Below are 24,688 nucleotides of genomic sequence, written 5' to 3'. Positions count from 1 at the left end.
GTCAACCAACCAGAGATTGCAGAGTATCCTGAATTCAAAGATGAAAGTAGAGATGATCTCGCCTTTTTGGTAGCAGCCCCTAGACTCTGGAATACCCTACGCATTTCTATTAGGTGCGCTTCATCTTTGTCCATTTTTAAAACCAAGCTAAAAACGTATCTCGTTGATTTGACATAATCAGTGATGCAATGTCATTGCACTGTATTTTATTGATGATATTGTTCTGTTAAGCCTGTTATGTAATGTTTTAATTTTTCTTCTTGTTGTGCAGCACATTGGTCAACATTGGTTGGGTTCAATGGTGCTATACAAACAAAATTGACATTGACATCTCAACAGGCCACCAGAGTGCTGCTATTTCACATGCAAAGAGGGCATTTACATGGCTGTCTTGAAGGGACATCATCAAAATGGGGCTTCAGAATTTTGTTGCCTTGGTCATAAAAAAAATACTTGGATATGAATCATGAGTTGTCATCTTAAAATAGTATATAATTAAATGGGAAATAGGCATTCTTTGCACAAACAGTCAGACTTGTGTAATCAAAATGAACGCAGACACCCCGATTTTTGTAACTTTAATGCACTCAAAGGTAACAAAACCACAGGCAGCGTAGTGATTCTACAGAATATAAAAAAACACCAGTACACTCATCTTAAATTCATCTTTTACAAAGCACAAATAAAGGTTATTTTTTTACACTTTGACCTATATTGAGCACATTTCCCAAAAATTACAAAAGCACATTCTAGAAAACTGATTGCCATTCACGAACCAGTTTGTTTGCTTCGCTATAAAGACTTGGAATGCAATCATAAAGTCAAAGGAAAAGTATAATAATAAAATAAAACCAAGATCAGGGAACTAATTGATGATTCTCAACTTTACATTAGACAGTTTAAAAACACCCATACTGTACAGGCTTTGGTATTGTGTAGGTGAACAGACTAACAACTTATGACTACAACTTAATAAAGACCTTAAGATCATCAACCTTAAATAGACACTACTGTATCTTATATATATATATATATATGTGTAAATTGAGTAAAATCATATACCCAGACTTATAAGAATTTTTTAGATAAACATGGTAAAAAAAAAAGAGGCCTTTGTCTTAGTATCCTTTCCTTCACATTACAAGCAGGATTTAGAAGAGCGGATTTTCTCTCAAAATGACACTTCAGTCCATTCCAAGGTGAATAAAGGCACCAGTGCTTGCACATTGTCTTGTGCTGCTAAATATTCAACAAGAAATATAACGTGTCTTTTGAAACAAACCAGAAAAACAATCGCTATTTTTTTAAGCTTCCTTATGAGTAAATAGGTAGACCAATACAAAGACAAGTGGTATAACGGACAAAATGTACAAAATGTTGTACATTTACAATGCTCTCTGGGAAAGGGGAAAGCATCTGAAAGTCTGTTTCCTTCAACCATCTACAGGCACATGCGTCTGGCAAAAGAGTTGGGCTCCTTTCTGGAGATGTGGGTTTGTAATCAGGGACAGTGAGCTCCCAGTCTTATTGCAGTGGGCTGTCAAATACAGTGTCAGGCAGGACAGAGATCTTTAGCTTCTTATCGGGCCAGCTGTACTCCTTCGGCAACTTAGACTGGGTAAGGGGTAAAGAGATAACACAGCGTGTTAAAATAATCTAAAGTTTACAAAATCATAGTGAAATCACTTAACGTGAGGTAGAACCTTACCATTTCACTGGTGCACAAATCCTGAATGTCAGCTAGCATCTGGTCTGCAAACTCCTCAGTAAGTAATATCTAAATTAAGGAGATCAGAACAAGGTCACACATGAGGAACAACATTAAATTTTAAAGGGGACCTATTATGCCCTTGATTTTGTTTGTGGGGTCTATTAGAATAGGTTTGGAACACATTTTTCACATTATTGCAGCAACTCTCTTCCCAGTCGGTCAGTAACGCTCTGTTTAATTCTGCCTCTATGAAGCCCCTCCTGCCAAAAAGTGCAGTGTGCTCTGATTGGTCGGTTGGACCAGTGTGTTGTGATTGGTCAACCACTTCGAGCGCATTTTGGAAATGTCACACCCTTACCATAAACACGAGTTTCAACACACTACTAACACAACTCAACCAGGCCTCGCCTCTTTTTTCTTTGCGAATGCCTTGGGTGGAAATTATTTAAATAAGGGATATTGTGACACGTAAGTTCCTAGAAGAAAACAATGAAGGCATTTCAAGGATTTCAGAATCAGTTCTTACTGATTTAGAGAATAACTCCCTTTGGAGTGGACTTTGTGCTTTGTAACTTTGCAGAACTTTCTCATTCTCAAACAGCAACATTGCACACTAAATAATGTTGAAAATGTTAAAAAGTATAACAGGGTCCTTTAAGGGATTTAATAGTAATATGTGTCTGTTACCTGTAGCCATGGCCCATGTGCAGCATAGGGATGCTCTTCTGTGGCAAAAGCCCCTTCCACCCCAGTGGATACAAAGGTGATTGCTGTATCTCCATTAATGCTTTTATATGTGAAATGCCGGCCATGAAGCAGCCGACCTCTACAAGAAAAGATTATAAAGAAAAAAGCTGAATGAATCATTTACATAGACATTGATAAGTGTCATATCTCTTAAAGCAAGCGCAGAATATCAAAGGCTAAAACTATAAACAACCTGATGTTCATTTTCTCCCTGCTCTCATTTGGACTTTAAACAAAGGCTTTTCTGTGAGCCTTGTCTCTGTTTCTGTCCAAACAAGGAGATTACATAAAACTCATATCCCACTCTTTTAGAGCCAGCAAAATCAGAGCTGTTAGCTTTTCAGTGAGTTTAGTTTGTTTGTAAAACTGTAATGCATTGGTAATATGAACAAAATATAAGTGAAAAATAAAAGTGCACATGTGAGTTGTGTGCTGATGTGCACTTATATTTTTCACTTCTGAGTGAATTCACAACCCCTGGCCCCTCTTAAAGTTAAGGCCTCAGCAAAGTGGATTTTGAAAAAAAAAATATGGCAAATGGAGCTTCCTACAGTGTATGTCCTACCTGAGGCACAGTGGGAGAAGTGTCCCAGACTCCTGGTTGAACTTCAGGTGCACACTTTCCAGCTGTCGTGTTCGCACCAGCTCGTGAGGGACAATAGCAGCCGAGCTCTCGCTCTCCAGACTGTCCTTACGACTCCTGGGATATAGAGGATGGAAAAATGTAAATAAAGAAAAAAAACTGATGAAGGCGTTTAACAAATCAATTCGAAATGTGATGTGATTGGACACTTAAAGCACAATCAAACTGTATAAATGTCATTGCATTAGTATCATGAAATATCAAACCTCAAATGGCAACTGCAAACAAATAATGCTAGAGCTTTTCACAGTGTCCTTCAATAAACAATTAGTCAGTCTTAAGATAATTTTTAAATTTCATACAGGTGTCCTAAAAGAATAACCACGTTCATCGCATTAACTATGAACATGATCAACTAACGTTTAACAACCAGAAACTGTCCAAATACTGATACTGCAACGATTCATACATTTGTAGCTTAAGTGACCAAATGCGTTTTGAGGCCGCTGTAAATGAGTGAAAAAACAGAAATATTGCATTGCAGAGCTTTACATTTCTTCATTGTTCTAACAAAGAGTAACTTGTAGACACTCTACTGAACACCCATTTTCAAAGTGGAATAAAGAAGAACTGTCTCCATAGCCCATTTGCTGAAGAAAATGTCAGTTTCACTCGTAGTTGGCTCTTACCTTGATATCTGCTGGGTCTGGAAATGTCCAACTGATTGTCTATGGAGAAATTAGGGGCAGATTTGTACCACAGCGAAGTGAATAAATGCATTTACCACTACTGCCAACTGGCAAATCAATTTGATTCCTTTCAACAGCTACTTAGAACAGAAAAAAGTAAACTCTTCCCTCTTTTAAGAGATTTGAAGAGCTCCCTTAAATTAACCTACACATTAGCCGGTAATTCAGTTGCTACTTTAAGGCAACTGAAGGAAGTGCAAAAAAACAAGTTGATCAACTGATTATATAAGTCACATTAGAGGTACACTTAAGGTAGGGTAGGCAATTTTGGAGAGGCTAACAATAGCAAGCTAGCTTTGAAAGCATAATATCCCACCCTCCATTCAGAGCATCTCCAAAGCCACACCTCCTTCAAAATACATGAACGCAACGTACACAGAAACGTCTGCAAAGCGAATTACCTCGTGTCTCAAAGCACATGAAAACAATACAATAATAATGAGCGTAAACATCTTAAAGAGCGCTGACTTGTACCACCTGACTGCTGCAGATTTATTTTGGCGTTGATAGTGTTGCCATAGAAATGCATAAATCCGAGTCTGAGGACGTGAACCGCTCCGGGTAAAACTTTTAAGGGTTGCCATTTCTTAAATACAGTCGTTATTACGTGAAAGCAGCATAAGCTTGTTGTTTTGGTTCAGAAGGAACAATAAAAGGCGGCTACTGTCTATAACTCTGCACAGCCTCATGAAACACACTGAGGACGTGTGATGTCTGCGAGAGCAGGGTGAGTGGAGGTATGGTAACACAGGTTGACAGGCAGGTAGGACATCCTATCACTGCATTCAGACTGGTTATTGAGTGCTATCAGGATGTAAAGAGAGTTTCAACCAGTATAACCAAAAGAGTTTATGAAAAAAATTGCCTACCCTACCTGGGCCAGGAGTGGCATAAAGTTGCTCAACATCAATGTGACCGACTGATAAGCATGCCAAGATGCATGAAAGCTGTGATTGGAAATCAGGGTTATTCCACCAAATATTGAATTCTGAACTCTTCCTAAGGTAAAACATTAGTATTTTGTTGTTGAAAATTAATATAAACTTGTTTTCTTTGTATTATTCGAGGTCTGAACACATGGCATCTTTTTCCATTATTTTGACCAGTTGTCATTTTCTGCAAATAAATGCTCTAAATGACAATATTTTTCGAAATTTGGAAGAAATGTTGTCAGTAGTTTGTAGAATAAATTAGATGCATATAAATAAATCCAGAGAAACTGCTAATTTTGCAGTGGTCTCTTAATATTTTCCAGAGCTATATTTAAAATAAAAAGACTTTCAAGAACTACATTTTTGGTTTTCAAGGACTACAATCAGTGTTCTCATTTTTTAAAGAATGTCTTAATTATCTGTCAAATTCTAAAAAAATGTACATAGACAAATAAACTAATAAAACAAAATGGTACAAATGGCGCAGCACATGCAATGACTGTGGTAACTGTAACCACTGAAAGGATACTATGACAAAGATATTGCTTTATTAATTTATAATTAACTGATTTTTCCTATCAAAACGCTATCATTTACGTCGATATTTATGAGCAATATCACGTAGCCATGCAAAATGGCTGCAGCGTTAATTGTGTGTTAAAAGATTGTTTTATCAATAAAATTAAGCAATAATTTCACATATGTTTTTGTAAAATTTAAGCACTCGTCTTGTATATTTTCATAAATATGTCTGTGTTCAAGGGTTTTCCAGGACTTAAATTTCAAAAAGTCAAATTCAAGTATTTCAAGCACTTTAAACACCTTGCACAAACCCGGTTTTAAGCTTTATACTGACAATTGACAAATATTGCTCAACGTAATAAATAGTGTCAGGATGCTATTATCTAGGTAGACAGAATGACTACTAGTACATACCTATATGGGTGAAAGACTTTCAACAGAATGCATTTAAAAAATCAAGGGAGCACAATATTCTTGAATTTAGTATTATGTTTTTCATTCATCATAATCATTTAGATTAGGCAACATAACCAACTGCAGCGGACACTCCAGGATGTATGTTTGAAACTGGCTTGGCTACAACTAGCAAGGGACCATGAGCAAAACAAGTTTGTGTAGACAACAGGATAGTGAGATTAACCTAGACAAACCATGCATGCTCAGAGATGATCTGGATTGCACAGCATTTAATGAGATAGGGATGGAGTGCTTAAAACAGTCACCCCAGTTAACTGCTACCATCACGGCCTTAATAACAAGTAGCATGCGCTAAATTGCGGATTTGTCGCAAAGTTGAAATTATAGGAGTACAGTATAATACAGACCTGATTCAGAAGTACATGTGTACTGGCAGACCATCGGCACTTGAAGCTAATTTCCTGAGCAAGTAATATTATGCTGCACAACAGCAGGCCAGCTGGCAAGAGTCAGCACTCGTGAGGACAAAGATTGAAGGGACAGGATGTGTCTGAATAATACCTGCAGGTAATTATCCATTTCCAAATGGAATACCATATTCAGCTGTTAAGCTGGACCAACCAAAGCTCATGAAATTCATTCCTTTAACTCCTTTTAAATTGCAAGCCTGCTTAAAAGCCATTTTTAACTGTGCAGTGTACACCAAATAGGAGTGGGCGGCATACTAAAATCTTATATAAGAGTCCTGTATCACATAATATCATGATCAATTAACTTTGCAGAGTTCTGTCACACTTCTCTCTTGCAGTTTATATTGGCTGTTGAGATGTATCTTTTTAGTGTCAGATGACTTTTGGATGCTAGAAACTCATTAGCAATGCTTCTTGTTATTAATAGGCTTATAGCTTAATTTAAAAGAGTGGATATTGACCGATTTTATGAATCGGTTTGAGTTTTTATGAGTCGTATTTAATGGGAACGTATTTTTACTGTTAGTTAAGTGAGGCAAAATAAGTTAGAATGAAGGATAAACTGAAATTCATAGCATTTAAACAACTTATGGTCACGTGGCTGCTATTGGATCATCGAGACTAAACGTCATATTATGCGACTACGCATTACTTTACGGAGAGCTTACAACCTACGTTTTGCCTTACGAACAAATAGTGCAACGTAATAAAGTACAGAGTTAGTTACAAACTAGCTAGTAGTTACTAAGCCTCTAGTGTGGACTTTACATTCCAATTTAAGAAAGAACTTACGAATGGCTGGTGCAACCCTACCCAGGTGCAGAACAAATTAATTTTTCTAAAGGAAAAAAAAATCTGGTCATAGCTCAATGGTTAGCAAGAAAAAATTACTAGGCCTATCACATTTTTATTATATTTTTTACTTAACCCGTTCATTGTTTTATTTGTTGTTTTTTTTTAAATGTATGTTTGAATAAATCTGTCATGAAAACTGGTTGGATTGGAGTAGAAACATTATAATTAAAAGGTTGATATGAAAACTGCCTTATGTGCAGTTTAAATGTTTTTATAATGAAAAGTTTTTGGTTTTTTTTTAAATGGAAAGCCAAGTTTGAAAAACCTAATATGATCCGAACTATGAGTTTTGTGATCCGTTGAACCACTAATGGACACTGAATGGCTTTTCTGAGGTAAATGTAACATTACATGACATTGTGTACAAGCTGTTTTACTGACATCTTTCCACGGTAAAACACTAATTAAGCCATTACATGAGACATGAAACATTTCAGTAAGTTTCTTTCGCTATACCTTCTAATGTTCATTCATGTTTATTACATGGTATAACTAGCAGTACAGTTGAAGAGATGATCGTTGATTTGAGTTTCGCTTGTAATTACTGGATGGCAGGCTTGTTACAAATAAAGTTCATTGCAGTTTTGTTCATGCATCAACAGAAAAGAACATCAACTAAAAGACTGATCTTGGGATTTAAGAATCAATATTGGTTCATCAAAATGACGATTGATTGAAATCAAGAAATCAATATTGTCCAGTATTGCCCAGCCCTACTAATAATTTACATGTCTGTGATTGGTTATAATGCTCAACGACTGCACTATAATGCAATGGCAGTAGACCTATATGAACTTATACTCATATTGTGAATATGATTATTCACAATATGAGTATGTGTACAATATGAGAAGAGTGAATATGATTGTGAATATGATTCACAGCACCTATAATCATAATCTCGATCATTTGTGAGATAAATTGTGTACCCTGTGTGCTATAAACTATATAGCAAAATCTTTATCTGGTGACACACTTTTCACACCACGTATATACAGTCACATCACCTAACCCTGGCACCAAACATCTTTTTTTTCTCTTATCCACAAACCATAAGGATGCCATCCAGTCCCGAACAGTTGGCATAGTAAACCAAAGCAGTTTGGTGTCCTGAAACAAACGCTTCAACCTGCTACTTCCAGAATTAAGGTCACAGCTCTGGGTAAACCATACATCTGCTCGACCAGTATAATCACACAGTCCTGAATCTCTGATTGTCATGAAAGGGCAGGACTTACTGTGGCCGGTCGTGACTGTGCCTCTGACTGCTGATGGGAGGAAGGACAGACTTGCTGTTAATCTCCAGTCCTTTCCTCAGGGCTTCTCTAATCTGTTCAGTGTCTGTATGAACAATACACAAATACTTGACACAACGACACAGTAATTTGAGCCAATACAAAATCTCTGAAGTATACTGGGTTCGGTGTCTTGTTTTTAAATTGGTCTGAGTCTGTCCTTAGAACTCCTCACCTTTGTCGGACAGCCTTCGTGGCTGTGACCCAATGCAAATGCTCCTGCTGTCGTCCTCATCCTCAGGAGGTCGGCTCAAGTCATCCCAGGCACACTTGGCACTGACACCGCTCAGGTTCGAGCCGTCCGTCTCTATGCCCTTATCCACTCGTTCCTGCTTGGAATGAGCAATCAACACACGCACAAATCAGCAGGGGAGCAGCATGGCTGGACATGTGTCCGTCTCGGAACAGAGAGCAAGAGGGCAGAGGACTAAACAGCAGGTGGAGGTGTTGAGTTTAACAGCCAAAGACTTAATTACACTCCAGACTCCACCTTTTCCCATGCTGCATCACTCCTGAAACATCACAGTATGTGCTTTTTCAGATGACCTTAATCACCAGGAATGATAATCATTCATTACTTGAGAGAGGTAAAATGTGTAAAAAAAAATTTTTTTTAAATTTTAAAAAAGGGCCAGAGGTGCCATATATTCAAAGGAAATTACAATTTTAGCTTGGATAAATTTCACAGTCAAGTATCTAAAAAGGCTACATTGTTAACAAGACCCTTAATTTTAAAGAATAATTCACAGAAAAATTAGCAATTGTACCAATATTAAAGGGGCAGTCTGTAAGAATGACAGCTAGTGGTCAAAATAGGTACTACAGTCCAAATTCGACATATCAGAGATCGTTGTTTCCCCCAGCCCCTCCTCCTCAGACTCGACCCTCACGCAGGTTGCCAGTTTGAAGACACGCAATTGGAACGAGCGCAATTGACAATGAAAGCCGAGGAGACTTGCTGATGAGTTGATTTATCCGTGTTTTAATATGCTCTCGTTCATAGAGATTTTTAGATGGACACTGAGGCTTTTTATAGGTTGTGTAGAATCTGCGATCTCTGACCCAGTTTGTTTTCTGGCTGCAATACGCTATGTTTCCTGCCAACTGGCATCCCGGGGTGTCGAAATACTATTGGGTGAACTGGCAGTGGGCGAGATCAAAACAAAAACAGACATTCCAACACGGAACACACATTTCAAAGTAAAATTAAAGCTGCAAGCAGCATTTAGCGGTGTTCAAGCAGTTAAGGCCTTTCAGGCCGTTAAGCACAAAAGCATCAAAAGACATTAAGTTTTATGTAGCAAGCATGATTTACCATGATATACTACATTTCAGTGTGATTTTTCATGATTTACCATGTTCCAGTATCATTTACCATGAATCTTACATGATTTTCCATAGTTTACCTTGATATACCATGTTATATGATGATTTACCATGATATAGCACATTCTAGAATAATTTACAAGGATTCTAGCATGATTTACCTTTTTTACTATGATTTACCATGTTTCTGGCGTTATTTACCATGATTTACCATGTTGATAGCAATTATATGCAGCATAAGAACAATTGAAGTGATAAACTCTGACAAAATATGAATGTGTTATAATAGTAATTGTTATTTAAGTGATTTTATAGTGTCTATATACAAAAAAAGACAATTAATAAGAAGAGTGGCCAGCAGAGGGCAGTAGAAGACCACTTATTGGCTCACTTTCATTTTCAACTACTTTGTTTCTCCAGTATTCTCCAGTGAAGCAAACCATTTTTTTCATGTTAACTCCATAATGCATGCTTACACACACACACACACACACACACACACACACACACACACACACACACACACACACACACACACACACACACACACACACACATTTTTGGGATATGTTATTGTGAAAATCTGTTTTAATGGTATATGAGCATTTCACATATTTCTTTGCAATGTAATAATATAAAACTAATTAAAGAAAATGCTTTAAGCATTTGTTTGTTAGCCAATGCTGAAAGCTGATAAAAAAAGATTAAAAATGTCTAATGCTGCTGCTCCATCTAGTGGACAACAGTGCTATTACAGCCTACTTATACAATAGGCCATGTTTTTCATATAATTTAATCTACACACGCTCATTCTGATGTAGATAGAGACATTTGGAACTTCAGGAGCCAATGTGACTCAATTGTCACTTCAATAGACGATTTTTGACTAAATGTTATTGTAAATGTTAAAATAGTGAATTTATAAAGTCTAAATATTAATTATAGTTGAGTAGTGTGACAAAATGACTTCTTTTAAACAGCAGGGGGCAGTAAAATACCACTTATTGGCTGTTAGCCTTTTTCAAGCTGTTATAGCTGTTCTTGACCTTTTTTTAAGAAGCTATGAGCATTTATTGAAAAGATATTGGCTTTCGGTCAAGGCTACATATTGAAGTGACCCTATTATAGTCATCCAAATGAAGAAGTTATACATTTTCCTATAATTATTGTTGTAGAGAGTACAGAGCAATAGATGAATTTTGACAAAATGTGATTGTAAATGTTAAAATAATGATTTAATAAAGTCTAAATATCAATTATATATAAAAATATTAGAGAGTAGTATGATGAAATGACAGCAGGGGGCAGTAAAATACCACTTATTGGCTGTTATAGCCATCCAAGCTGTTATAGCCATCCGATTTACACTCTATTATAGCCATCCAACTGAAGTAATTATACCTTTTCTGATAATTATTGATCTAGAGAGTCCAGATAATTGTACTGCACTGGTTTTAAACATTAAGATATGAAAATTATACGATCATAGATGGAAAAGACCATTTACAGCCAATACAGGCAATTTACCATAGGAAATGTATGGTTTTAAAGCTTTTCAACAGTTATAGCGCCACCTATTGTCCGATCTCCATGAAACTTTGCATGCTTCTTCAGCCTGTTATGACACATATGCTCATCCATTTTTGTGAAGTTCTGAGTTTTCCTTTAGGATTTATAGGCTTTTGGGTGCATTTTGTCACGCCCCTTTTCTAAAAAACCCTTTAATACCATGCAAAAAATAAAAAAGTTCAACTTTTTTTCGATAATTATTGATCAAGAGAGTCCAGAGAATTGTCCTAGACTGGTCTGGTTCCGATCGGGCGAAAAACCAGGGACTAGTTCGCAAAAGTAGGTTTTTAACATATTCGTGAATATTTAATGAACGATTTGATTGACAGCAATGGTTCTAGAGGCAAAGTTGTTCATCATGAGGAGATCCATCAAATGATATGCATTTTGTGGGGATGTGTGCAACACCACGTGATTACAGAGCCGTAAAACTCGTTAGCGCCAACTAGTGGCCGATTTCTTTCAAAACTCTTACAGACCTCTTGGGCCATGAGTCGAACATGCCCATTGAGTTTCGTTTGGATTGGCCTCCGTTAACCTCATCTCACAGGTGCTCAAACTTCATTGGCCGATGGCGGCCATGTTTTTTGAGATACGCCAATATCCTTTTACACATACATGGGGCCTTGGACCAAGACACTGCATACCAATTTTCAGGTCAATCGGACTAACGGTCAGGTGGCCACACCCCCTTTTATGTTTTTTTAATGTTATAGCGCCACCTAGTGTTAGATCGACGCGGTTTTTTTACTGTGACCCCAGACTGTCCTCATACACATGTGTCTCAAGTTTGGTGAAGATATCTCATTTACTTCTCGAGTTATAGCCATTTTAGTAAAATAGGCTCCTCCCACAACGTTCATTTTGCGCCCCCTAGCAACCGGAAATCGAAAATTCAACTTTTTTTCAATAATTATTGATATTCAGACTCCAGAGAACATTTCTACACTGGTTTGGTTCCGATCGGGCAAAAAACCAGGGACTAGTTCGCAAAAGTCGTTTTTTAACATAATTCAAAATGGCGGAAAATCCATCATGGCGGAAATGAAATCGGAGATATACGTTTTTTAAGTTAAGAGTCCAGCTTTCCAATGATATAAGACACTTGAGTCTACGCCTTACGGTTTAGGAGTTATGAGCAGTTACGCGCAATTGATTGCTGTAGCGCCACCTATAGGCCAATCGGGGTCATACTCTCTGAACCTCTCCTCGATTTTTGTACTACCATCTGACAAAGTTTCAGAGCTCCAGCACTTACGGTTTGGGCTGCACGATGCGTTTTAGCGGAGAAGAAAAATAATAATAATAATTAAAGCTGCAAGCAGCATTTAGCGGTGTTCAAGCAGTTAAGGCCTTTAAGGCCGTTAAGCACAAAAGCATCAAAAGACATTAAGTTTTATGTAGCAAGCATGATTTACCATGATATACTACATTTCAGTGTGATTTTTCATGATTTACCATGTTCCAGTATGATTTACCATGAATCTAGCACGATTTACCATGATTTACTTGATATACCATGTTATATGATGATTTACCATGATATAGCACATTCTAGAATAATTTACCAGGATTCTAGCATGACTTACCTTTTTTACTATGATTTACCATGTTTCTGGCGTTATTTACCATGATTTACCACGTTGATAGCAATTATATGAAGCATAAGAACAATTGAAGTGATAAACTCTGACAAAATATGAATGTGTTATAATAGTAATTGTTATTTAAGTGATTTTATAGTGTCTATATACAAAAAAAGACTATTAATAAGAAGAGTGGTCAGCAGAGGGCAGTAGAAGACCACTTATTGGCTCACTTTCATTTTCAACTACTTTGTTTCTCCAGTATTCTCCAGTGAAGCAAACCATTTTTTTCATGTTAACTCCATAATGCATGCTTACACACACACACACACACACACACACACACACACACACACACACACACACACACACACTTTTGGGATATGTTATTGTGAAAATCTGTTTTAATGGTATATGAGCATTTCACATATTTCTTTGCAATGTAATAATATAAAACTAATTAAAGAAAATGCTTTAAGCATTTGTTTGTTAGCCAATGCTGAAAGCTGATAAAAAAAGATTAAAAATGTCTAATGCTGCTACTCCATCTAGTGGACAACAGTGCTATTACAGCCTACTTATACAATAGGCCATGTTTTTCATATAATTTAATCTACACACGCTCATTCTGATGTAGATAGAGACATTTGGAACTTCAGGAGCCAATGTGACTCAATTGTCACTTCAATAGACGATTTTTGACTAAATGTTATTGTAAATGTTAAAATAGTGAATTTATAAAGTCTAAATATTAATTATAGTTGAGTAGTGTGACAAAATTACTTTTTTTAAACAGCAGGGGGCAGTAAAATACCACTTATTGGCTGTTAGCCTTTTTTCAAGCCGTTTTATCTGTTCTTGACCTTTTTTTAAGAAGCTATGAGCATTTATTGAAAAGATATTGGCTTTCGGTCAAGGCTACATATTGAAGTGACCCTATTATAGTCATCCAAATGAAGAAGTTATACATTTTCCTATAATTATTGTTGTAGAGAGTACAGAGCAATAGATGCATTTTGACAAAATGTGATTGTAAATGTTAAAATAATGATTTAATAAAGTCTAAATATCAATTATATATAAAAATATTAGAGAGTAGTATGATGAAATGACAGCAGGGTGCAGTAAAATACCACTTATTGGCTGTTATAGCCATCCAAGCTGTTATAGCTGTTATAGCCATCCGATTTACACTCTATTATAGCCATCCAAATGAAGTAATTATACCTTTTCTGATAATTATTGATCTAGAGAGTCCAGATAATTGTACTGCACTGGTTTTAAACATTAAGATATGAAAATTATACGATCATAGATGGAAAAGACCATTTACAGCCAATACAGGCAATTTACCATAGGAAATACATGGGTTTAAAGCTTTTCAACAGTTATAGCGCCACCTATTGTCCAATCTCCATGAAACGTTGCATGCTTCTTCACCATGGTATGACACATATGCTCATCAATTTTTGTGAAGTTCTGAGTTTTTATTTATGATTTATAGGCTTTTGGGTGCATTTTGTCACACCCCTTTTCTAAATAACCCTTTAATACCATAAGAAAAATAAAAAAGTTCAACTTTTTTTCGATAATTATTGATCTAGAGAGTCCAGAGAATTGTCCTAGACTGGTCTGATTCCGATCGGGCAAAAAACCAGGGACTAGTTTGCAAAAGTAGGTTTTTAACATATTCGTGAATATTTAATGAATGGTTTGATTGACAGCAATGGTTCTAGAGGCAAAGTTGTTCATCATGAGGAGATCTATCAAATGATATGCATTTTGTGGGGATGTGTGCAACACCACGTGATTACAGAGCCGTAAAACTCGTTAGCGCCAACTAGTGGCCGATTTCTTTCAAAACTCTTACAGACCTCTTGGGCCATGAGTCGAACATGCCCATTGAGTTTCATTCCGATTGGCCTCCGTTAACCTCGTCTCACAGGTGCTCAAACTTTATTGGCCGATGGCGGCCATGTTTTTTGAGATACACCAATATCCTTTTACACATACATGGCACCTTGGACCAAGACACTGCATACCAATTTTCAAGTCAATCGGACTAACGGTCAGGTGGCCACACCCCCTTTTATGTTTTTTTAATGTTATAGCGCCACCTAGTGTTAGATCGACGCGGTTTTTTTACTGTGACCTCAAATTGAGCTCATACATATGTGTACCAAGTTTGGTGAAAATATTTCGTTTCGTTCACGAGTTATACCCATTTTAGTAAAATTAGCTCCGCCTCCTTCGAACGTTTGGGCACCCCCTAGCGACCGTGAATCGAAATTTCAACGTTTTTTCGATAATTATTGATATTCAGTGTCCAGAGAATGTTTCTGCACTGGTTTGGTTCCAATCGGACAAAAAACCAGGGACTAGTTTGCAAAAGTAGGTTTTAGACAAAACCGGAAATAGCGAAAAAATTTGCATACCGGAAATGAAATCCTTGAGGCCTTTTTTGTTCGGCTTGAGCCAAGGATTCCAATGATATAAGACACTTGAGGCTGCGACAAAGGGTTATTGAGATTTAAGCAAAAGAGTGCATTTTTTTTGTTTTTTGCGCTATAGCGCCACCTATGGGCCAATCGGCCTCATACTTTGATAACCTCTCCTCGATTTTTGTACTACCTTATTCCAAAGTTTCAAGTCTCTAGCACTTACGGTTTGGGCTGCACGATGCGTTTTAGGGGAAAATAATAATAATAATAATAAAAATCAGTACAATTACAATAGGTTTTCAGCACTTCGTGCTTGAACACCTAATAAAAATCCTTACAAATACAATAGGTTTTCAGCACTTCGTGCTTGAACACCTAATAAATGGCTGTAGAAGTGTTTTTCAGAGAAATGAGTATGTGAACTCTCCATGTTTCCTAAACATCTGCAAACATTATGGTATTTTTATGCTTTAGTAGAGTGAAAAAGTTAAAACCTTTAAAATCCTAGCTGATAGATCTAGCAGATCATTATTTTCATGTTATGGTCAATAACAAACAAATGGCTGATATTAAATTTCTAAACAATTTTATCTAAACTAATTAAAAATAAAACAATAAGTAACAATCAGTAACAAAGAAATTAAAGTTAATTAAGGCATCATCACAACTTTATAATCGAAAATGGATATTCATTTTAAGATCTGCTAAAGTTTAAGCTACATTTAAAAGTGTAATTAAATAATTATAAGTGTTTATAAAGATTTTAAGTTAGTAGCTATGTTTCCATCCACCTATTTTTATGCACATTTTATTTTATGCCAAAGCAAGATAACTTTGTGTTTTGTCTGCGCGCTCTAGAGTAATTTATTATATCCAAAATGATTATATACAGTGGCTTCTCCTACTGCAGCAACTTATTTAGATATTTAGCAACTGTTTATCAGTAAGGGACAATTTTGTTCTCTTCAGCTCACTGGATGGAAACGGTGCCTTATTTGCATATGTTTTTATGCGATATTCCAATTTTGTGCACAAGTTGATCTCTCAACTTTGGATGGAAACATAGCTAGTGTTAGATTACAGAAACTATAGTTCTAAATTAATACTTTTATTCATTAAGGATGAATTAAATGTATCAAAATGTCAGTAAAGGAATGTATAATGTTACAAAAGATTTCTATTTTAAATAAATGGTGTTCTTTTGAACTTTGCACGCATCAAAGAATCTTGAACAACCAAAAAGGGTATCACGGTTTTAAAAAATATTAAGCAACAACTGTTTTTAACATTGATAACTAGGGCTGCAACAACTAATCGATAAAATCGATTATAATCGATTATGAAAATCGTTGTCAACGAATGTCATTATCGATTAGTTGGTCTGCTTACGTCACGGGGAGCGTTTACTGGTACGCACACACACGCAAGGTCTCTCTTCCTCAGGCGCTCTGCCGAGCGTGCGGGCTACACGGTTTGGAGCAGTCTCTTCTGTCTCGCATGCGCGCTCTTGCTTGCGCGCTCTAGATTTCGGGAGTTTGAACTAATTCACGGGCATCAGGGAGCCGCAATCAATATGCGGGAGACTCCCGGGACTTCCGGGATGTCTGTATTTTGTCTCGAGCATCAGGTTGTGCAATCAGTTCGCTCGCAACGTAAGTGATGGATTAAAATAGCGCTACCGCAGAAATAGGTTAAATTAAAACGGTGTTTACAAAGTGAAGCATTAAATACAAAGGCAGTTAATAACAGCAGCAGTAAAATATTGTTTTTTAGTCACTGTACTCAGTGGTTTTCAGCGAATGCTTGTGCACTAATGCATAATTTCTCCTGTCCTTTACTCAAGCCTGTTAGCTTGCTGGGTAACGTTACCTCCATTCCGTTCTCTTTTTATAGCATTTGTCTACTAAGTTTTAATTGTTTTTCAAACGCGATCTACTGCGGCTCTACATTCACACAATTGTTTTCAGTCTTTCTATATTTATTTAATCAATTTATCCTAATATTATATTATTTTATATATTATATATATTATATATATATTATATTCTTTATCCTTATATTCCTTATATATAATTAATTTTAAATAAAAATTAAATGAATTATATATTTTAGATGTTTTTAGTTTGTTTTTAGTTCAGATATTCACATCTGAACAACATGTCTGTGTAAATTTGTTTTAACAAAAATTGTGTTAAAACATAATATGTTGGATATCATTTTTTTAACAATAATCATGTTTGTCAACTTGCCATCAGCAATTATCATTAAAAACAATGCAAATATTGATATTAGTAAAACTCAATGTGTGGCTTTTGCACTTTTTAAAGTACACTTTTACACATAAATACCCTGATTTACGGTTTTATTTAGTTATAATAAAAAAAAAATCTAATTTAATTTCTATCCGATTAATCGATTAATCGAAAAAATAATCGTCCGATTAATCGATTATCAAAATAATCGTTAGTTGCAGCCCTATTGATAACAATAGGAAAAGTTTCATGAGCAGCAAATCAGCATATTAGAATGATCTCTGAAGGATCATGTGACACTGAAGACTGGAATAATGGCTGCTGAAAATTCAGTTTTGGAATAAATTACATTTATATATATATATATATATATATTTATTTATTTTACTTTATTTATTATCATATAAATGCAGCTATTGTGACTCCAAAATGGTGCAAAATGGTGCAAAATTGTGTAAAATGAGCATAAACAAATCTATATCCTGGAGCACTAGGAGCAGAATCGTGGGTAAACCAAGCACAATACAGAAAACCTTACTTGCAAATGTGGATCAACGTCAAATATGGTTTCCCCTCTTCTCATATCAGTGATTAACCATGGACCCCCAGCACTGCAAACAAAACAGCAAAAATGACAAACAACATTTCAGAATTAATGAAAAACAAGAACAGCACAAAGCATAGAGTTACATATAGAGTTACAGCATTCAAAGTCTCTCATCTACAATGCCAAAAATGCCTCAGCAAGAGTAGAAAAGAAACAGCATTGAGTAACACAACAAACATATTTTCACATTTGCTTGTAGGAAAATGTACAGACATACAACAGCAAGAAGAGAGAGACAAAGTAATACATCAAGGGAATTCATTTAGCTTCCCAGCTGGCTAAATCAGTCCTGCAGATTCTTTAACACAGTTTTCCCACCAAATGGAGCAGGAGTGTGTCCTTGGGCTGTCTCGTGGCTGACTGTGGGATTACTCACATGTGCACTCCTCTCAGCAGGTCCAGAATGCCTTGACCATTCCACTGCTGCGCTGCCTGCAGTTCCTCTGTGCAAACACCCACAATCTGATGAGCACAGAAGGAAAAACTTAATTTGCACAAATCACAAGGAGATATATGCATAAGAGGACAAGGTTAATGAATGTAACATACAAAACTGAATCTAAATGGATTTATGAACATCATGAACCAATCTCAAGGGCTAAAGAAAAAAAAAAAGAGAAACTAAATTACTGTAGAAATGATGTTAGCCTACAGTCAATCTGCTAGCAATCTGTTGACACTGCTAGTATGTTGTGCCTGACCTGAAGGAAGCTGACGAGACCAAAGGGCGTTTGAACTGGCAGCATCTGGGGGTCCTCCGTCAGAAGCATATGCTGGATTCTAGACTCACTGTTGTCCAACGGACTGTGCCACGAAATGTGATCACCGCTGCAGAATGTGTTTTCTGTTACAGAGAAAAAAACAGAGACCGCGTTTTTTTACAGTGTGTTTAGGGGACAGGCAGCTAGCGGATAGTGAGGAGATGTTTGCTGTATGTGAGAAAAAATTGTTGGCCTAAAAAACGTGTGACATCGCTTAGAGCACCTTTAAGTCTATCATTCAAATTTTGGAACACAAATGGAAATTTTTAAAGAAATTCATATGAATTGAGTGGGCAAGGAAGTATGGTTGAGCTTTTGTTTGCTATAATTTATTTCTCCATGTATGTTCGCTGATCAATGTTTATGTGAATAAAAGTCATCATAATAAGTGTTCATCTTATGAAGACTTGTATTAAACAACAATTTGAATAATATAAATTTATTTTACAATTGAACCATCAGAGTTCTAAATGGACTTTCAATGGAAAGACAAAAATCTCTCAGATTCCATTAAATATATCTTCATTTGTGTTTCGAAGACAAACAAAAGTCTTCAAAGTGAAGACTATTTTCATTTCTGGTAAACTAAAACTTTTAAATCTGTTAAAGCTGGAAACAACATGAAAACTACAGCTCTTAAATTGTTTTGCAGTTAAAGAAACGCTTCCATGAATTGCGAAACTTTATACTCCAACCCCTTCAGATGGGGTGCATGTACAGTACCTGATTGAAACACATATCGAGCCAGGCCTTGCATGAGCTCAGCTGGCCAGGTAGGAGGTGCTGTCTCTCCTGCTTCTCTTCTCAGGCGAAAGGTGAGCTCAAAACCAAAACCACTTGGGCCCTCTACACCTGTGAATCTATAAAGAAGCAGAATACAGCTGTAATTCAAGCACCATCAATCTGTCAACACAACTTTTCACGTATAACTAAACATCAGACTCTTCAGTTTCAAATCAACCGAATATCAGAAGCTTCCCTAGCTCAAATTTTCTATTTTGTTCGTATTTTTTTCCTGAAGAAAGACATATAAATAGCGATGAAACCCAAAATATTAAATGCGTAATCCACTATTTTGTAGAGTAGGGTGAAAATTACAATTTTCACCTGAGATTTGGAGAATTTGGAAATTATAAATGAAAGCATAGAGGAGATAGACCCTTTGCCACTGCCGGCCCTAGGCTGCGAATCATCCTTCCGGTTTACATCAGATCGGCACAGTCTTTAACCGTTTTTAAATCTTCTCTTAAAACCTACTTTTTTTCTTTAGTTTTTAATTCATTGTGAGCTTCTGTCATGAATGTGTGGTTTGCCCTTGTCTCTTTATCTTGTTTTTTGTTCAGCACTTTGGTCAGCCATGTTTGCGGTTTTTAAATGTGCTATACAAATAAAAACAAACTTGAAACTATTTTTGCGGATTATATTGCGTTAACACGCAAAATTGTCAAAATTTTGGTCTTCGTTAGTATCCTTTAAACACATGCGTTTTATGCTTATTAAAGACATCACCGACTGTGACAGTATAATGAGCACAGGATCCGTGCACTAGCTCTTAAAGTGACGGCAGCCATATGTCTGTCATTCATTTTGTTGTCAACGCAACAAAATATAGCTTCAAGTTTAAGGAATCAGGATTAATAGCTTATGTATTTAATTTAGTCAGGACTAAAATACTACCCAGTGTTATTTTCCATTTGATTACTTAATTCAGTTTATGTATTTCGTAATACTAGTGTTAGGTCTATAGACCTAAAAAAAATTGGAATTTAATGAAAAAATTTAAATCAAGCTTCCTTGCGTTGTGTAAATTCTTAGCAACAATATTACCCCATTGTAAAAATGCAATGAGCGCAAACAATTAAGGCGAGATAAATGTAATAATTTTTTTGTGGAAAAAATGCCTAAGGGGGGATTAGGCATACACGTTAACTCTTGCTAGAACCAGCGATGCAGCACACAGATTCAGGACACATTCACTCAAAAGAGAACGCAAGAAAGACGAAACGCAAATGAATAGAAGACTGCTGCATCTTGAGACAGGCTCTTTTTAAAATAATAAAAATAGTCTGAGCACTTATTATGATAACAACGGTATCGGTAACGGTACAAGCAGTGCAAAGACAGGATTTTAGGTGTTTTTCATTCAGTGAGTCTTCAGCAATACCCTCCTTTCAATCAAATAACACAAGAAACTATTTGAGAACTTCTTAAGAATTTTTCAAGAATTGCACTAAGGAACATTCTTACAAACTTATCTTAGGAATGTCCCTAACTTCTTTCTTAAGAAGATTTTCATGAATCCAGCCCCTGCTTCTTACATTTTTATTTTAGTATCCATATTTTTAAGGCTAAATGGTTAAATTCCAGAGATATTGGGATCTCAATGTGGGTCCATCAGTAAATTATACATATTTCAGGGGCTAAAATCCAAATGTGTGTCACTTTGCATACAGCTGATACTTATTGAATTTAAAGGGAAATGTCTTAAGAATAAATAATGTTGAAACTAGAAATGTATCTTGTTTCTGTCAATCAAAACAATTGCATAGAACATACCTCTCTGAGTGCCAAAAATATACTGAAATTTGAAGCACATTAACTTGCTTATGTTGTAAATGAACAATGTTTATTTATCAGAATCTATATTTAAATTAGTTTCAGGAATATTTGGAAGAAGGGATTTTGTTCATTTTAACAGCTTCTGAAGCTATCAAGAGTTCAAATACACAGTATCATAACTACCACATTGACATCCCAAATGCTCTGGGATTTAACCATATAGGGCATTAAAAATGAAGATTCCAAAATAAATGTTTCATAGGAACAATAAGCTAAAATTATATCAAGATATCTTTAATACTTCTTGAGTTACAGACATGCAAACTTTGGAATGTTTCTTTTTATGGTACTCAGAGAGGTATGTTGAATGAAAATGTTTCGATGGATACACAACAAGATGCATTTCTAGTTTCAGTATTATTTGTTTATCAGACATTCTTCTTCAAACACATTAAGTATCAGCCGTCAACCCACATTTGGTTTCCGACTATTGAAAATGGGTAAAATGTAAAAATTTGGACACGGAGCCGCATTGAGATCCCCATGTCTGTGGGATTAAACCATATAGGGCTTTAAATATTACACAAGAAAAGTTTATTGAGAATGAAAATTTAGAATGATATTAAGATATCTTTAATACTTTGAGTTACAGGCATGCAACCATGCAAAACACAAGAAGTGCTTTTTTCCCTTTTTGAATGGTCACGTAGGCAAATAATGCAACAAAGATTGCGAAGTCAAAAGATTTTACTAATAGACCTACAAATCTCTGCAAATAAATGTTTAAAAAAAATTATGCTGCCATCTTTCTATAGCCATTTTTACCTCCCTGAAATTTGGTTACAAATCTCAGGTGAAAATTGTCATTTTCGCCCCATCCTACAAAATAGTAGATTACTCAGTAAATTCATCCATGAAATCTAATATTTTGTTTTATTTATTTATGCATTTTCTTCACCACATTTTTTGTTAATCAAAATTTAGCCGAGGACCCCTGCTTGAGTTGATACGGAATAACCTTGAAACTTTTTGTAAGTAACAAATATATCAGGTAATTATAAACATAATACGTTTCTGGTCTTCTGAATATTATCATGTCATGAAACAGTTGTAAGCATCTCATAATCTTTCATTCTTACTCATGAACTCTGTTGTCCCCATACAAGTCACTGAGACCCAGGCTGACATAGTGCCAATGCTCCGGTACATCTTGTCCAGGGCATCCCATGTTTCTGTACATACTAATGTAGTCCAGAGGATCTGGACCCCCTAACCTGAAAAGAGGATTATGAGAGGAAAGAGTGAAACACTGAGATGAAAAAGTCCACTTGAAAGTTTGTTATTTGCCTATTTGCCTGAAAATTGCTTACTGAAACTTGTGCATCTTTGTATCGTTCAGTATAAAGTTAAAACTATTCGTTAAGCAAAATTCTGTTTTGTTTTAGTTGTTTTTATGTTTGCGTATCAAGCAACAACATAAAACTGTAATGCTTCCAACGTCTCACCAATACTTCACAATGGCAGTGACTTGCAGCGGGTTCGCCTGATCGGGATACAGGCGCCTGCATTCCCCATAAATGGCCTGCAATCCCGGGGGAAAGAGCGAGGCGAGACCGAGGTGCGCTGCTGCTCCGCTGCTAGGCCGCATCTCATCCATCCCCACACGGCCGCACCAAACAGTGGAAAAAGTAGTCGAAAAGCAAGAAAATTAGGTGTTCTTTTTAACTTCCGATTCAAAAAGACGATTCAATCACTGATATTGGAAATATGATTTGTACCACTTTTCCCCCTCTGTTTAGCCCCTGTTGCAGTTTTTCCTCTGTGGTTTGATGTCCAGAAAGGGGACCTGGCCAATACTTTGACTGACACTGGATCGACCCAATCAGAACAGCTGTTAGAAAGACGAGACATGAAAGCCGGGAATCGTTTGGACGAATCTATTGTGATCCATGAGGAGGTGGGGCTCAGAGGCATCCGTAAGGAATATGCCATTCACAACACAACTGTTTCTTTTATTCTTATTTCTTTATTAGCTTGATGACATTTAAAGACGATTTTTTAAAATAATGTAGGCCTATTATGAACTGTATGATTACGAATAATAATACATTTATTATGTCTTCCAATTCAATACATTTTATAACAGTCTGTTAACATTCCAATAAACATAAACAAATAATATATGCATTTATAAATTATTTATATATAATTCTAATTTCATTTATACTTAGATTTTTTTGATTGTTTCTCTGTTCTTTATTTTACTGTTTCAGTCATTTACTGGTAATGTTCCTTGTATTTGTATTTTGTGAATTTGCATTTTTTCCACATGACAATGATTTAAGAATTTTTTTTCCATACATATTTTTCATTTGATCTATGTAGGCTATGTATTAATTGCTAATGCCTAAATGTGTTTTTGTTAATCTCATTGTTTAGCTACTAACTGTATGTTCCAAAGTGGGAACAGACCACCTGCTGGACAGACTATTGACTGCACATGATAAGTATTTTTTTTTCAGACGAGATATGTATTGACTGAAAGACTTTTAGTAGGCTAGGCTATCGTTTATTGAAAATACACATCACAATTAACAATGAGCTTATCAAAATCAAAGGAGGAATTGTGACTCATTCTTGTTTTATGAATACTCTGTGTTTTTAGATTTAGATCTTGTCCTTTGTTTGATCTACCATAAACTCAAGATGTCATAAATTCTGGAAAGTTATGGAATACTAAAACTTCCATAAATGCAACAACTACAGCAGTCAGAGAGTTAAACTGATGGCCTCATGTGGTAAATTAGTAATTTCTGATGTTACACACAGTTTTATCCTTTATATGTAACACAATTTATCCTTCCTTAAATAATATAATGCATATTATTAAAATAATAATCTCTGTGTTTGTTAGAGAATACATTCTAATATTTTATAACTAAATATGTTGTCCTGGCAGTATCCGTGTGGATGTACAGGGCTTACTTCTCTGTATGCCTATAAAGGAAATTAGAAAAAATGTAAAGATTAACAATATATCCAGAAAATCACTTACACTGCAGCTTGTAAAAACAGATTATTGATGTTCAGTATACCGGTTCTGTTTATGGCATGACTGATAAGATGATGGCTACAACATCTTGTTGATGTTATGTGGTGCTTGGCTACCCAAACCCTTTGTCATACCATTTGTTGCAGGTAATGTGTGTTACACAGAAAAGCAATGGAGTCTTGACACGATTAAGTACTCTATTTTCCATTTTCATGACATTGCATTGCTTAATCCAATGCAGTAGCAAGTTGGTT

The 24,688-nt window shown here is 35.9% G+C and overlaps 1 protein-coding gene across 4 annotated transcripts; it reads right to left on the bottom strand.

The window, feature by feature from the left end:
- Positions 1–565: 565 nt before the first annotated feature.
- sufu (suppressor of fused homolog (Drosophila)) lies at positions 566–23,252 on the bottom strand. 4 transcript variants are annotated; one of them, XM_077237345.1, is made up of 13 exons: positions 22,888–23,252; positions 22,522–22,656; positions 19,547–19,683; positions 18,764–18,906; positions 18,439–18,524; positions 17,994–18,066; positions 8,457–8,613; positions 8,225–8,327; positions 3,731–3,769; positions 3,024–3,158; positions 2,399–2,537; positions 1,709–1,777; positions 566–1,614 (listed from the first exon to the last, which is right to left on the bottom strand). In XM_077237345.1, the coding sequence occupies exons 1-13, from the start codon at positions 23,037–23,039 to the stop codon at positions 1,525–1,527; spliced, it is 1,458 nt and encodes a 485-aa protein (XP_077093460.1). In that variant the 5' UTR covers positions 23,040–23,252; the 3' UTR covers positions 566–1,524. The 4 variants fall into 4 exon arrangements, with proteins under 4 accessions (XP_077093460.1, XP_077093461.1, XP_077093462.1 ...); XM_077237346.1 differs by having other exon boundaries at positions 8,457–8,610; XM_077237347.1 differs by lacking the exon at positions 3,731–3,769.
- Positions 23,253–24,688: the final 1,436 nt, after the last annotated feature.

The sequence above is a fragment of the Siphateles boraxobius genome, unplaced genomic scaffold (assembly GCF_051911475.1).
Source record: "Siphateles boraxobius isolate OS27281-9 unplaced genomic scaffold, OSU_SipBor_1 20, whole genome shotgun sequence".
NCBI classification, from domain to species: Eukaryota; Metazoa; Chordata; class Actinopteri; order Cypriniformes; family Leuciscidae; genus Siphateles; species Siphateles boraxobius.
Note: the sequence above shows the minus strand (reverse complement) of the source record. Positions and strands in the feature narration are given on the sequence as shown.